Source organism: Streptopelia decaocto (genome assembly GCF_964273445.1).
Source record: "Streptopelia decaocto genome assembly, chromosome: 3".
Classification (NCBI taxonomy): Eukaryota; Metazoa; Chordata; class Aves; order Columbiformes; family Columbidae; genus Streptopelia; species Streptopelia decaocto.
In genome coordinates this window covers 89,552,887-89,566,992 of record NC_138656.1, presented here as the reverse complement: position 1 = coordinate 89,566,992, position 14,106 = coordinate 89,552,887, and the positions used below count along the sequence as shown (strand labels likewise).

At 36.5% G+C, this 14,106-nt stretch overlaps 1 protein-coding gene across 9 annotated transcripts in view; it reads left to right on the top strand.

Moving 5' to 3' along the window:
* Positions 1–14,106, top strand: part of RIMS1 (regulating synaptic membrane exocytosis 1) — a gene marked incomplete at its 5' end in the record, with an annotated part of 308,320 nt that overhangs the window by 217,511 nt on the left and 76,703 nt on the right. For 7 of the 9 annotated variants that reach the window (XM_082048671.1, XM_082048670.1, XM_082048669.1 and 4 more), the window contains one exon: positions 5,999–6,111. In XM_082048671.1, the coding sequence (XP_081904797.1) occupies positions 5,999–6,111 (113 nt within the window). Of the gene's footprint in view, positions 1–5,998; positions 6,112–11,762; positions 11,793–14,106 lie in introns of all 9 variants that reach the window. The other 2 variants (XM_082048664.1, XM_082048663.1) reach the window with 1 other exon arrangement.

The following is a 14,106-nucleotide window of genomic DNA, read 5'->3' as shown; positions in this document are numbered from 1 at the left end:
TCTTCAATCTACCAGTGATCTTTTTTGCAAAAAATCTCATCTAGCTTACAATAACTTGGATGATGAAAAAATATATTAACAGATTAATAATTCAAGACATCTCTGATCAAATTAATTTCATTTTATCGTATAAAAATCTTAAGTTATGCATTTAAATCCATATAGAAAAATTTATAATCTATCATTACATAAAGTTAATATAAACACTGGGACTTCAACCTTTGTATTCATTGAATTCTCCTTGTGTTATCATTGTAACTTTTAGCTTTCATACTACAGTAATATTGGTTTATGTATTCAAATTATTAAGTAAAAGTGAAAGTGAAAAAAAAAATGCCTACTAAATCAGAAGTACATATAATTAAGTTTTAAATGCTGTGTATTGGCTGAAATAAGAGCAGTGGGGAGGGGTGAGATCCTAACTTTGTCAGAAACAGATTTATGTTCCCTTCATTAGCAGAGGAGCAATGTACATCTCTTTACCACGTGAGGGCTGAAAAACTTCCATGAAAAACACAGACGCATTTTTACTTTCAATGCAAATGCACACTATGTAGCAAAATAAATGTAAGAGGTTCAGATGGTAAAAGGGCAGAGCAAAGAGTGAGAGATACTGGCAGAGTACAAAAGGAAATCCCACACCACTTGCAATTGGACAAATCAGTGTATCAGTATATACGTTACCATTTCAAAGCTGATACTTCAGTGGGTGAATGGGGGGACATCTGTCTTCTACAGATGTTACGATCACTGCATAGGTCAAAAACATGTACCTCAATAAAATCTGTTTACCCTAATTAGTGTTTCACACTAATCTCAATATAGGGAAGGTATAAATCATAATCTTGAAATACTTAAAATTTCAGATATTGCAGGTGATATAGGAACGAATTTGCAGGGACTATGATTATGAATTGTTACACTGAATGTATCAGTAGCACATGGGCTCCATCTCAAAGGGTAAGCATTATGAGAAAGGCCTTTTGAGGCTTGGGCAACATGTTTCTCTGCTTTGAAATTACCAGCCTGGACATTTCAAAGCTCCTCATAATTATAAAGTACGATTGAGGATTTATTCATATATATGAGAAAGCATGAGTCTGGAGGCCACTGTGAAATATTGCTACAGTGTTTATATACAGAATTTGTATTGGATTTAATAAATTGGAAGTTGATCCTTTAGTCATTCCTGTGCTGAGATAAATTTGGCATTGATACATTCCCAGGTATTGGCTCTAGTCACTACCTAGTGCTAGTGTTTGGAGTGGAGGGGAGGGTGCTGCTGGCTTGAGGGGGCAGGGGGGTTGTTTTTGTTTTTAAAGCAATATGGAATCACTTTTCATGAGTTATTAGGGAAAAAAAAACTCTGTTCTTTTTTTTTTCCCTGAAGTTAAGAGAAGTTACCAAAAGTGTAAGTCCCCATAGTTATAATTTACTTTCCAGGAGAAAAAAAGCCAGCTCTGATTTTTAATGATTTTAAGAGCAATAAACCCAGTGCAACAAGAGCATAGGGAAACATGAATTGTGCTTCTTGTTTTTACATCTCCATGGGACATGGTGTAGGCTTCTGTTTTCACAAAATGATTCACTGCTATTAGATGTGAGACACAAATGCCTAAATAAGCCTGAGTGCTGTAGTTTATAATTTCATCATAGATATAATGTTGCACTAGTGCCAGAAAGTTTTCATAACAGGACAAGCAATTAATTTTCTCATCAAATGGCAAATATAACTCAATCCTATTTCTTTCTCATCTCTCCATTTCTGTCTTAGATTTGGGGTTTATTTTGGAATTTGCAGATCTAATCTGCTATTATTAGCTAAGAAGATTACTGGAATAAGATATCAGCATACCGTCAGCTTTTCTGTAAAGCCTTTCAACATGCTATATAGGATCATATATAAGATTAACTTCTCTGTGTTTTGTGACAGCTTAGGAAATGTACATAAAAGGAAAAAGGCAGATCTTTTCAGGATAGTTTACAGAGCCTAAGAATTCTCTTCATTCAATGAGATAAGCCTTCAAGATGGGATTCAGTAAACTCTTGTGAAAGGGTAAAACTGATTACATGAAAATTTTCTGTGCTTGTAGGAATGAGCAAAGCTGTGGTAGAAATTGGTTCGTCCCAACCCCTAAAAGTTTTCTTTCAGCCCTAACTGATCACCCCAGAAATGCCAGATTTGAGTTTACCTATCATATGTGCTGTGATACATACAGTTTTTACCTGTACTTGCTATATTCTACATAGGACCCTGTGCCAGAGGTGCACTGGATTGGCGATGCTCTCCTATTCTTAGTTTTTCTTTATAGTTCTATAAGTGGCACCATGTTTTATTCAGTACATGCCACTGAGGCATCAGCCTGAAGAGAAAGGAATTAGAGTTTTCTTGTGTGCAGGCAGAGCTGGAATCTGTAGGACTCCCCTGCAGACCATTTCCAATTGAATTAATAGATTTGCTGCTTGTAGTGTCACCTTCCTGTGTGAGGAACCAGGAGATGAGACTGTCGTATGTGCTCATTGCAGTTTCATTGCTCACCAGGTATTGTTTCTCCCCTGAATTCCTCTCCCCTCTGTACTTCTTGTCTCACTTATGTCTCATTTCCTCAGTCCTACGCTAGCTTTTGTCTCCCATGCTTGTTCCTATTTATCTCATTCACCTGATCAGCCATTTCCGGATTTCTTCCTTTCAGCAATTGATCTTTCTCCTAGGGCAGCAAGTCCTTAATTCCATTCTAGCTTTTCTCCAGTTCCCTTTTAGCTGTATTTTCATTTGCACCTCAAGTAGCGTATTCATCTCACTGTAATACCCCAGCTAATATAAGTCTCAAGCCTAATTTGACTTCATTTTAGTTAAGGAGATCCTCTATCTTTCTCTCATGGAAAGGGACAGGTCTGTAAAAAGGGTGTTACTGAAAGAGCAGGAAGTAAGTTTCTGAGTCTCACGTAAATTGTCCATTCTATAAAAGTGGAACAGACTTTCCTAGTGCTTCACTGGGCTCTCAGATAAATTCCAGGGTATTTAGCCTCTAAAATGAGAAAAATCTGAGAACACGATGACTTTGTTAGATGGGAGCAATCATTTATAGTAAAAGCAACAAGCACTTTCTGGCACAGAGTGGGATCCATGATTACCTTATGGATGTTATGATATTTAAACATCTGATAAAAGAGATACTTAGAAGCTGGTTGCATGCAATAGTTGCAATGTGTTACTTTTACTGTCAGTGTAGAGAAACAGGTGTTTTCAAAACTTGGTTCATCTTCATTATCGTAAACATCTTCTAGAATCAGGGGAATCAGCTTCTGCGAGAATGTTACTGTTCTCACCAGGGTAAGCCAGGACTTAGGCTAAAGAAGCGTTAGGGTTTAAGAGAGAGAATATAGCAAGGGTAACAGGAGCCTGGTTTTGTTGCATTGTGGCTGGATTTCCACATAAGCTGTTGTTGTGAAATGGCTGTGACACAAAACCTGTTCATTATCCTTGGTAGGCTACTGCATTTTACCTAATATATACTGTTTTTAAGATGACTTTTCATTGTGGTAGTCACATGAACTGGACGGTCTCTTGGCTATGTTGTGTCTTGTGGGAAAGTTGTGCTGTGTGTGTGAAGGAAGACTTCAAAAGACTGCAGAAATTAAAACAAATAAACAAAACTAAAAACCCACAGTGAAATGATGTCACGGTAAATGGAAATTTTTGAAATTACAGCAGATACAGTAGTACTATTTACAAAATGCTGCACTGTTGGGAAACCAAGGAAGCGTAAAAAGGCACACTTAGAATACTTCATCACTCTCCAAACTTGAAATGTTTCATGTTATTTTATACTTGCAGTGGATGCAATTACTAAACTACTAATAATTATGCTTTATTATACTAACAAGATTAATCATTTTACCATGATTTTTAATCATAGTTTCATTTAGTTCCTTACAGCAGAGAGATATTTAAATAGATTCCTTATTTCAAACTCCTAAGGCAACCAAAGTAATTACATATGTGCTTACAAATTGTCCTTTTTTAGGACATTCATTGAAGTCCAGCTAATATTTTTTAAAACGCCAAAAGGTATGTTTTAAAACAGAAGCGCTTTGTGGTAAAACTGAGTATTCATATCCTGCTCTGTGCTGGTACTTATGTCACAGGTGTTGTTAGCTTGTGTTTCCTGTGTTTAAGATGCAGCTGGAGTTTTTGACCAACTGTCCGCTAAATGCAGTGCAGTTCAACAGTTCCACAATTAGGGTCACTTGTATCTGCAGTGGTGAGTGTTCTGCAGTTCATCATTTTGAGAACGGATTTGCATTCAGAGTTAATGACTTTGAAATATCAACCCTGGTCCTGCAGCCAGGATTTGCAATGTTCTTTGGTGGAGGGGGGCGCGGGAAGGTGTGCCTGGAGCTAACAACTGAACGGTTTCTTTTTGGCCCTGATGTTTTAGGGGTCTGCTACCATGTCTTTCTAGAAGGGGACTTCCAACCCCACGAACGACTGAACAGCCAGTCATTAGGGGAAAACATCACGCTCGCTCGAGGTCGAGTGAGCACTCTAGTATCAGACCCTTATGCTCTGTACATCATCTAGCGCCTGGAGGGTCGGCACCGCCTTCTCCACTTCTGACAAGGTTGCTATTATGTGTACAGCACAGCTTTCGTGTTCTGCCTCCCAGGTGTCAGTGTGGTGTTGTACTTTCCTGAGCATACATGGCGCGTTCACTCATTCTGGCACTATAGATTATCCTCTCTTCATGGTATTTACACTTCTCCCATATCCTTTATGCTGCCTATCTTCACCATCCAGATGGTAATTCTTGCTGTTGAACTTAAGTAATTATGCAACGTAAGAGCAAAAAAAAAATGGCTGTGTTTTGTCCGTCCATTGTTGTGTTTTGTTCTGTATCCATATGAAAATTACCAAAGTATTTTGCATAAACACTGTGCAGGAAATCACATGCTTTTCACAGGGCTAACTCTCATCTTACAGGCTAAGAGAAAGTCAGTTGGTCTACATAGTGTAAAAGCCAACAGTATTTTGAACTTGCACAGTTGTGTTACTTAAAATTGCAAATTATCTGCTTGCAGCCTTAGTGTAGTAGACAGAATAGTGCTTATCCACTACAGTGAGTGTGATACTGCTGTAACTAGCAAGCGCATTGAATAGTAAGCTCTCCCTCTCAGCAGTCTGCTGCTTCTCATCTTTGTTTTACTTGCTTAGTCTTTCCCCTAGTTATTAGAGGTGGCCCTGCTTATTTTAAATGCAAACTTACCAGTGTTCCAAAGGTGTTTGACGTGTTACACTCCGATGCTGGATCTAGGTATAAGAAATCAAGTAGCTAGGGTGTTCTGAAATAGTGCTAGCTAGAATTCAGCCAAAGGGGTTTAGAATATTTACTTAAGTAAGAATGTTAAAAATCATGTACATTCTCCATGCACACACAGACATGCACCCCCCCAATACTAAGATTAAAGCTCTTGTTCCTTTTTGAGTTCAGAGAAAAACAACACGTTATCCCATGGGAGTAGATACTTGCTGTCCAATTCTCTTTGCCCTTGTGCAGCACAAAAAGAACATAAAAGTTAATAAAAAAATAGAGGTGGCTTTTTGTGTTGCCCTTGGACCAGTGCAAGAGAACATACTTAAATTGTGAGTTGAAATCACAAATGGTTCTTAGAAAACCAAGTATCATTCAGTGGTTTTAGACTAGTATCTTATTTAAAAACAAACAAAACAAAACAAAAAACCCACACACAAACAAAACCCCAACAAAACAAAGGAAAATAGTTTTCCTTAATTGAAGGTCATTAGAGACATTAAATGTGAGGCCTTATCAGTTTTTACGCAGTATCCAGACCTGGGTATGTGCATATGGCATACACCAAATGCCAACTTTTTCAATCTCATCTTCAATATATGAAGCTTAATACATGTTTAATATTCAGAATATAAAAAATTCTCTTCCTTTGGGTTATTTTGTTTTTATCTTCATTTCATTTGCAGAATACATCAACAAGGAAGTCCCACACAGTCTCCTCCTGCAGACACATCCTTCAGCAGTCGCAGGGGAAGACAGCTACCGCAAGTTCCAGTAAGAAGTGGCAGTATAGAGCAAGGTATCAAATAATGAGCTTACGATAGCTCAAACTCTTTGATTTCTTACATTTTTGTACTTAAAGTCTACTTTCATAACTACATGTTCAATGCTATAATTCTACCAATAAAGCAATAAGAAGAGAATGAAAGCATATTTGTACTCTGGGAAATCCAGTGGAGTTGACTGGTGGATTATCACACATGGTTTAATTGCCTTAATTTTCTAGTACCCTTTTAAGTTTGTCTACTTTAGAATTTCTATTAGAGTTGTGGTAGTTTCCAACATATATCTAGTTTGTATTCTGGTAAAGAAATCAGGGGCAAGTATTTTGACAGTCTTAGTAATTTTTTATTTTGTGGTTTATATTAATTGTTGTGCACTGTTAATGTAGATCAATAATAAATATCACAAATAGTTTTTACCTCAAGAGTTCGTAGTTCAGAGATTAAAAAATTGAAAAATTCACCACGGGAAATGTGAAAGCATGGGTCATGAGCTCTTTCTTTCTTAAGAATAAACTGAGCAGGCAACGAGTGCTGATCTTTTTTGAAAAAGTCAATGAAGACCTAGTGGTTGTGGAAGATGTCTTTTACATACTAATATCAAACAAGTATGAATATTGTTGTTTCCTTTTCTAGCAACATACAGCACACAGAGTATGAGTTATTATGGTAAAATGAAATGGCACAATGTACAATATTTGCACATTCAGGTTTTCTTCTGTGTTTAAAAAGTCTGTTTTTCATTGACTCCAAGCAACAACTTAGATTGCCATGTACTGCAAGGTTTTCTTCTACATGGAAATTGAAGAGGTGCTTCTAAGAATGAAATATATTGTAGTGCTTTATAGAACTGTTGGCAGACTGCTTTCTTTTATAAATAATGTTGCTGACTATGACCTTATCACTATAAATAAGCATAGTTTGTTTGTTTGTTTGTTTTTGTTTGGTGACTTACATTAACGTACAATCAGCTTACATTAATTTTATAGCTTTGAGCTGTGATGGCATACTACACCTTCAGTTAACACATAGAAAATGTATTCTTGTTTTATGCATGTGTTTATGTGAATGATTAATATACTAATACAAGTGAGTTTTATTCATTTTCAACTTTACATTTGAGTCCTCTCATTTTGTTTTGTAGTGAATCTAGGACTATCTGGATTATAAACTGGTTACAAACTACATTTACAGTTTCTATTTCTGCATATTAATAAGTTGGAAGCTTTTTAGGCAAATGTAAAGAGTAATTAATTTAAACTTTCTTTCATGTTTTTTTCTGCAATTTCGGAATTTGGTACAATATATAAACATGAATCAGCTTTTAATATAAAGTTGGCTTTCCTTTGGATATTCATCTATCATCTTTCTGCTGTTCTTGATAACTGGTGTGCTGAGAATAAAATATTAGTTACGTTTTGTTGAAGATGTACAAAATGAATGTAAAACCATGAAAATAAGTAGAGATGCGACGTATACAGAAGAGGAAAGAGAGAACGAAAGTTTGGCAGAAGGCTAAAGCTACTCTAGGTTTAGAAAGTTGTTCATACTATGAACATCTGTAAAGTAACGTGGTTTCAGTGAACTCCCATCAATGCTCATGGTTCATACCCCTGCGTCTTACATATAAAATGTACAAGTAGGATGTGACATACCATTTACTTCGTTGTTATATATCATATCGCCTATGTCAATATGGCCGTGTTACAGCACATGGAAATGAAGGCTAAAGAGATTTTCTTCTCTACATAGTACTTTGGTTTTGTCTAAGTGACTGGCTTGTCTATTTGAAGGGGAGTTTTTGTCATTTTACCCATGTTTAACACTTTGTTCAAGCTGAGAATGTATTTGCAGAGAACTACTAAATTGAAGAGATTTTATAAAATATTTTTAAATGGTTTTGTCAGTATCTTCTGTAATAAACATGATAGTATGTATAAACTTAATACTACTCTGAGAAATTAAATTCAGTGAGGCTACAAGACCACAGTATTTGCTCTGATTTACAGTATCAATTTTTAATATCACTTTCACCTCTTTAATTGCTTGCAAATGACTATCTGGGTCAAATGAAGTGACTAGAAGTGATCTAACCCTAATGTAGGATTGATTCTGAAGCACACAGAGGTCTGTAAAAGGTTTCCATTAACTGTACTTGGAACTGAATTGTGTCCTTATTGACTTAATTTCACAGTCACCATGGATATAGATGATGTCAAAGTCTAGTGCAATATACAAATGTTATAGGGAGCATTTCAAAATCCTTTGCATTTTCTTCATTTATAAATAAAGCTACTTCTTGGTGGTCAGTAATGACATCCTGCATTTCAAGGAAATACAGTATATCATAAGGTGTCATTTTTATAGCAATGTACTTCTTTACACTCTTTACAAATTCTGTTGTGTCAAGACGGTTGAATACACATCTAAAGGTGAACATCTGTGAATCTGTGTCTGGTTTACAAATCAAACTAATTGCTGTAAAAAGATGGAATGCCTGTATATCGAGAGTGGGTTTTTTATTTGCTGTTTGTGTATTCGAGAGGCATAGAAGAATCCAGTAAAGTAATTTTATGACTCTCTGAAGCTCTTATTATGGAAGGCATGAGAGTTAATGAGGGAACAGGAGACTGGTAGTGGTTTTCATCTTGAGAAACAGAGTGATATTTTAACTCTTAATCTTAGATGAGATTTTTGCTCTCAATTGCAAATGATTTTATCTGCTAATAAGGCTTCTTCTAGGACTGACATTGCATCTTGGACATTCCATTTTGTCATTGTCAAGTTTAGAACTAAAAAGATAGTTGTTTCCTTGTCTCTACCAGACGATGTTGCCTTAGTTGCTGCTCTGGTCAACAGTTTGAGAATCAATAAAAGACAACTTGTGAGAAAATAAGGTAGTTTTAAAAGGTCCTTATTAGTAGACACACTTTATTTAAAAAAAAAATCTCATAGAAGTAATTTAGAAGTAATTATTACAGAGAAGACCAAGGTAGCGGTCCCTATTCCATTAGAAAAATGGGGTTGGTACAACTGATGAGGAACACGGACATAAATCTTAAATGTAGAGGAAAAAGTCCAATTTAAGGACTAAAACCTCAAAACAGCATAATTATGCACACTAACAAAAAAAAAAAAAAAAGAAAAAGTTTTTTTAAAAAAAGGCTTCTTGCTGATTGTGCTGATTGTGTTGTAAAGGGGATATAGCAACTTTGCCTAGTTTTGGAGTCGGGGAAGGAGGTAGTTACTTCCGCTTGGAATGCTTCTAACTAAATAGTATTTTTAGCAACTACAGTACATGCAGACGTTTTAAAGTGGTTGCAGTTAAGATTATAGGCTTCTATAACTTTTAGGCAGTGTGGTTTTATTTTCATCCCAGTGATATTCAAAGAAGACATGGCTGTATTTCTTTCAGCTGTATTTCTTTCCTTTGCTGCCCCATCAGCAGGATTTCCTAGAGTGCGAGACACGCTGGGATGTTACTGGAACTAAAGGTCTTGAGATGAGTATTGAAAGTTATTCTGGTATAGGTGTGTCTGTGTGTGTTTTCAAACAGTCGTGGTTTAGTAGCCATTGCTCTAACTTATGCTACTTAAGAAGTGTTTTTTATTTCTTTGTTTAAACTGATAATTTTATTAGAACCTATGAATATGAAGGTGTTTGGGCTCAGTGGCTAATGTAGTGGAATTGTAAGCCATGGTAAGGACAATACTGTGTTCTCAATATGTCATCCTGTGCCGAGCTCTAAGAGGTTTGCATCAGTGGTTTTTTTATTTGCATCATGTTTGAATGGATCTCTGCAAATCATTAAGAGGGGTGAGGATCCTGCATTGACTTTGTTTTTCAGCTGTTTCTATAACAATTTTGTTATGTAGTTAAATGGTTTTTAAATGATACTTTGTATAAAGCATATTTCTGTGATCGTTACTCGATACTTCCTCTTTCATTGCAACTATCAAACATCACAGGAATTCTTGCCTAAATAGAATTTGAGGTTGGGTCTCTACGCTTCTGTATAATGGTTAATCATTGTATTGATGAAGGAAATGAATACAGTCTGAAGATCCATAGCACTTTTCTACACTCCTTCTTAGCTGCAGTAGGTAACATTAGGGATAATATTGGGAAATCTAGAAAGTGAATAAGAAAAATTATATTATGCATTATTGAAATTTATGAGCCAGCAAGATAAATGTGCAATGGTTGGTTGTAGTATAGAAACGATCTTTAAGAGCTAATTCTTGCAAAACAGGTCTTTCTCCCTGTATCTGCTTCAATTTGGCTGGTTTCTTTTTCGTAGCCTCAAAAATTTGGTTTCATGTTTCAGAAGCCCTATCATGAGAGTAATGTTTGTGATAATCAGCAGCCTATTAACATGTAAAGAGCATCCGTAAATGTAACTGAACTGGTGTTGTTGTGCGTGTGTCCGGTGGCATCTGTTTCTGGCAATAGTCCTTATGCAGTGACCTTTGGAAAAGCGAAAGTGTGACCAGCATTAAGTACCACTGTATCTCAGCTGGGATCAGAAAAAGCTGCATAAGCTTTGGACGCAGCTTGTGTGCCAGGTCAAGTGTGTGTGCGTGTGTGTGCGTGTGTGTGCTGCTGTTTCATGAGGGAAAGCTACACTGGAGGCTCTGCTCATACTGAGGGGGGATTACTTGTATAAAGTTCATGTGTGTAGTATATGTACAAGTATTTAACAGTAGTCAAAACATGGAGGAATTAAGTGTTTTGATCTATAGTGTTTTAAACAAAGAGAAATCAGAATTTCGTACAGAAAAATCAGTATGTTGTCAAATGATACATCTGAGTTGCAAATATACTTTTATATTTTACGAACTTAAGATCCTGAAAAATATGAATAGCTAGTGAAAACTGTTCTTTGTGTATGTACTTGATCATTGAAATGTCATTGCAGTGAGAGCATGGCTTGAGTTATGCTAAAAGATCAAACCCTTTCAGTTAAAACCTTTTTTCAGATCCATCAGTATAAAACGTGAGTGGCAATGAAAAACAATAAGTCATTTCAATTTTAGATATTAGTCTTTTAGTGTTGTTTGTTTCGTCTTCATATTTCTGGCTTTATTTTGAAGTTATTAGGTGGCACTGCATATTTTGAGGCAGCTTGTGGAATCTTTAATCACGCTGGAGAGTATTTTTTCTCAGCATTGCAAACTCTTGCAAATGAATTCAAGCCTCATCATCTTTTATGTTTTCCTTAAAGTCCAATTTTCAATAGTCCAGTGGTTATTGAGTGTTATGGATTTCGGTTAATAGAAAATAAATTTGTAACACTCATTATTGCAGAAAAGGCTTCAGAATCTAAAACAGGACTACATGATTCGGGAGAGAGAGAGATGCTTAAGGCAATTTTAAGAATTTTATGTCATTCATAAATTTGAGTAAGACAATACTGCTCGAGCAGAATATTTAAAGAGTCCACAATCTGCATCTCAGTAACTTCATTGTTCCTGTTAATTTTAAAGAAAAAGCCATAGGCTTTATTATTTGTCATGGTTTGTCATTTTAATTTTCTACATTACTACATATGCTGGAATACTGCCTACTGTACATGCCATTGTCACATGTAACACATTTCTTTATCTAACTTTAAATTTGCTGATTTCTTTTTCTGTTTCCATCATTCCGTGCATTTAATTCATTGAAGAGCAAGAGACTTTTAACTCTTCCACAAAAGGTAAATATTTATGTAATTTTTTACAAATGTTTGACAACTGTTAATACTGACTTTTCCTTCAATATATTCCATGTCAGTATATAGTATTTAGTTAACAGTGCTTAACAGGCAAGAAGGTTGTTTCTCAAACATTTATATGCTATCTGATGCACCTGTTTAGAATCTTAAAATGGTTTCTCTTGCAATTTCTAATTTTCCTATTGAAATGCAATATAATGGATTTAAGAGGAGTAGTCATGGTATTTTGCCCGACTCAGAAGTGGCTCAGTTGAGTTAAAGTTCACTCAAGACTTAAGATTTTACCTAAGCTGCTCTTGAGCTCTGCACAACATCTACTTCTAATGATGCAGCCGTGACTCTTGGCATCTGTGAAGGCTGTTTCCTTGGTCTGGGCTTAGGAATAGTTGAAGGTGATGATGGCCAAAAACTCTCCTTTGTATGCAGACAGATGCTGAAGAATGAGCTGGTTCATTTGCATGACAAGCCCTTGACACTCAGAAAATTAGTCACATTGTAGGGCACATTTCTGGGGCAGATGTACAGCCCTCACCTGCTATGAATTTGACCTCCTGTGAATTTTCCATGTCTGTGCTGATACCAGTGAATCAGTGAGCTCAAACAATAGATATCTAAGGCTGTCCTGCAAAGTGAAAAATGTAGTCTGTCATGTCCCTATCACAACAACAATGTAGAGAAGTCCTATTTTTTTTTTTTTTTTCATTTTGCTGAAAGTAGAAGCTATCTCAAAATCAGAAACAAACTGGGAGAGAAGAAATGAAAAAATTAATCCCTTTTAATGTTAACAGCAAAATACTGTGCTGCATAAACATTAACAGCACAGGTTAACCTTTTCTGACCCCTAGTGCTGAGTCATGCAGATCTTGGGACATTCTGGTCTGAATACATGCTTTGGTGGGTCAAAGACAAGTTGTGAGTGCAACTTGAATCAGAATACCTTCTCCAACATCTTTACGTTCTGAAAGGGTGAATCCCACTTATGCATTCATACTTGCTTAGGTAAAAATACAGCACCTGTTCCTCTAGCTCTGAACTCTAACACCTACGCCAATACTCAGGAGTATGTTTTAATGACAATGGTAAAAAAAAAAGGTGAAAAGAAATAGTGTTTCACATAGGTATTAGTAATTAGAAGTTATTTTACAGTGTTAAGACTGTACTACGAAATACCTTAAGAAAGTGCTAAGAATTTCACAAATTATTTCTGTCATTTTTGCCTTATTCAGTATTTATATTCCTTTCAAACAGAATAATACAAATCAATCATGCCAGTTTTTTGTTTATTCCTCCCTCAAGTTTACAAACCTTGCCCTGTGATTTGGACTGCAGTGGATATTTCTCTGAAACAATTGACTTTATGCAGACAAACTAGACCAAGCCTGTAACAGGTTTGTAGAAGAGCTTGTTTCCACAAGATATGGAGGGATCTGGTTCGAGATTTTGGAGTGTGTAGAACGTGGTGGCATCTCTATGTGCACAGATTCCTCTGGCTCAGAGGAGCTGGACTCAGATGCAGTTCAGGGGCAGAAAAAAAAAGTTGGGCAAAAGGAGCAAGAAGAAGAGGAGTGCTGTCAGTTCTGGGACACAATGAAAAGCTTAAGTTGGGCTGAATTACACTAGTAGCCCACTGACATTTCTGACTTTCCCCAGAAGAAATAAGAATAAGAGATAAAAAGAATAGACAGTGGGTGAATGGGAGAAGAGAATCTGAGGGTTACCTTACTGCAGGGATGCTTTGTGTGTACATATTGCAAAACTCATCTTGAAGGCTGAACGGAAGTAACCTTTTACGACTTCTATTATTTCTGAAATGCTTCATCCTGGTCCAATACTGGTGTGTGTCCTCTCCCCCGTGCCACACAGCCAGCTCTACCACAGGTCCTCCCCTGCCCTCTCGCTTCCCTTGCCCACTGCGCTGGGGATTCTCCCATCCAAATCTCACCACTGCTTTATTCTCTTGCCTTTGTTCTGGATGTTGGTTTTGCCAAGTTTCTTCTCCAGCTTCCACTTCTCACTTCCTCAAACCAAATACTGTTTTTTCCCCCCACTTCCCATCCACAGAACATCTATAGAATGCAGACTCCTGGATTTTGCTGTGTAGAAAGGCTAAGTGTAAATCCCTCTAGACTGTATTATAGCGGTAGCTGTCATTGTTCAACTTTTCTTCTTAGTATGAAGAGAATGAGAATAGGTCAGATCTCTGTTGGCTTCTGGGATGAGTGCAGTTCCCTCTTGCCCTGCCAGAACCTGTTGTTTGTGCCCCAGAAACAATATTACTATGAAATAATTTTCATGA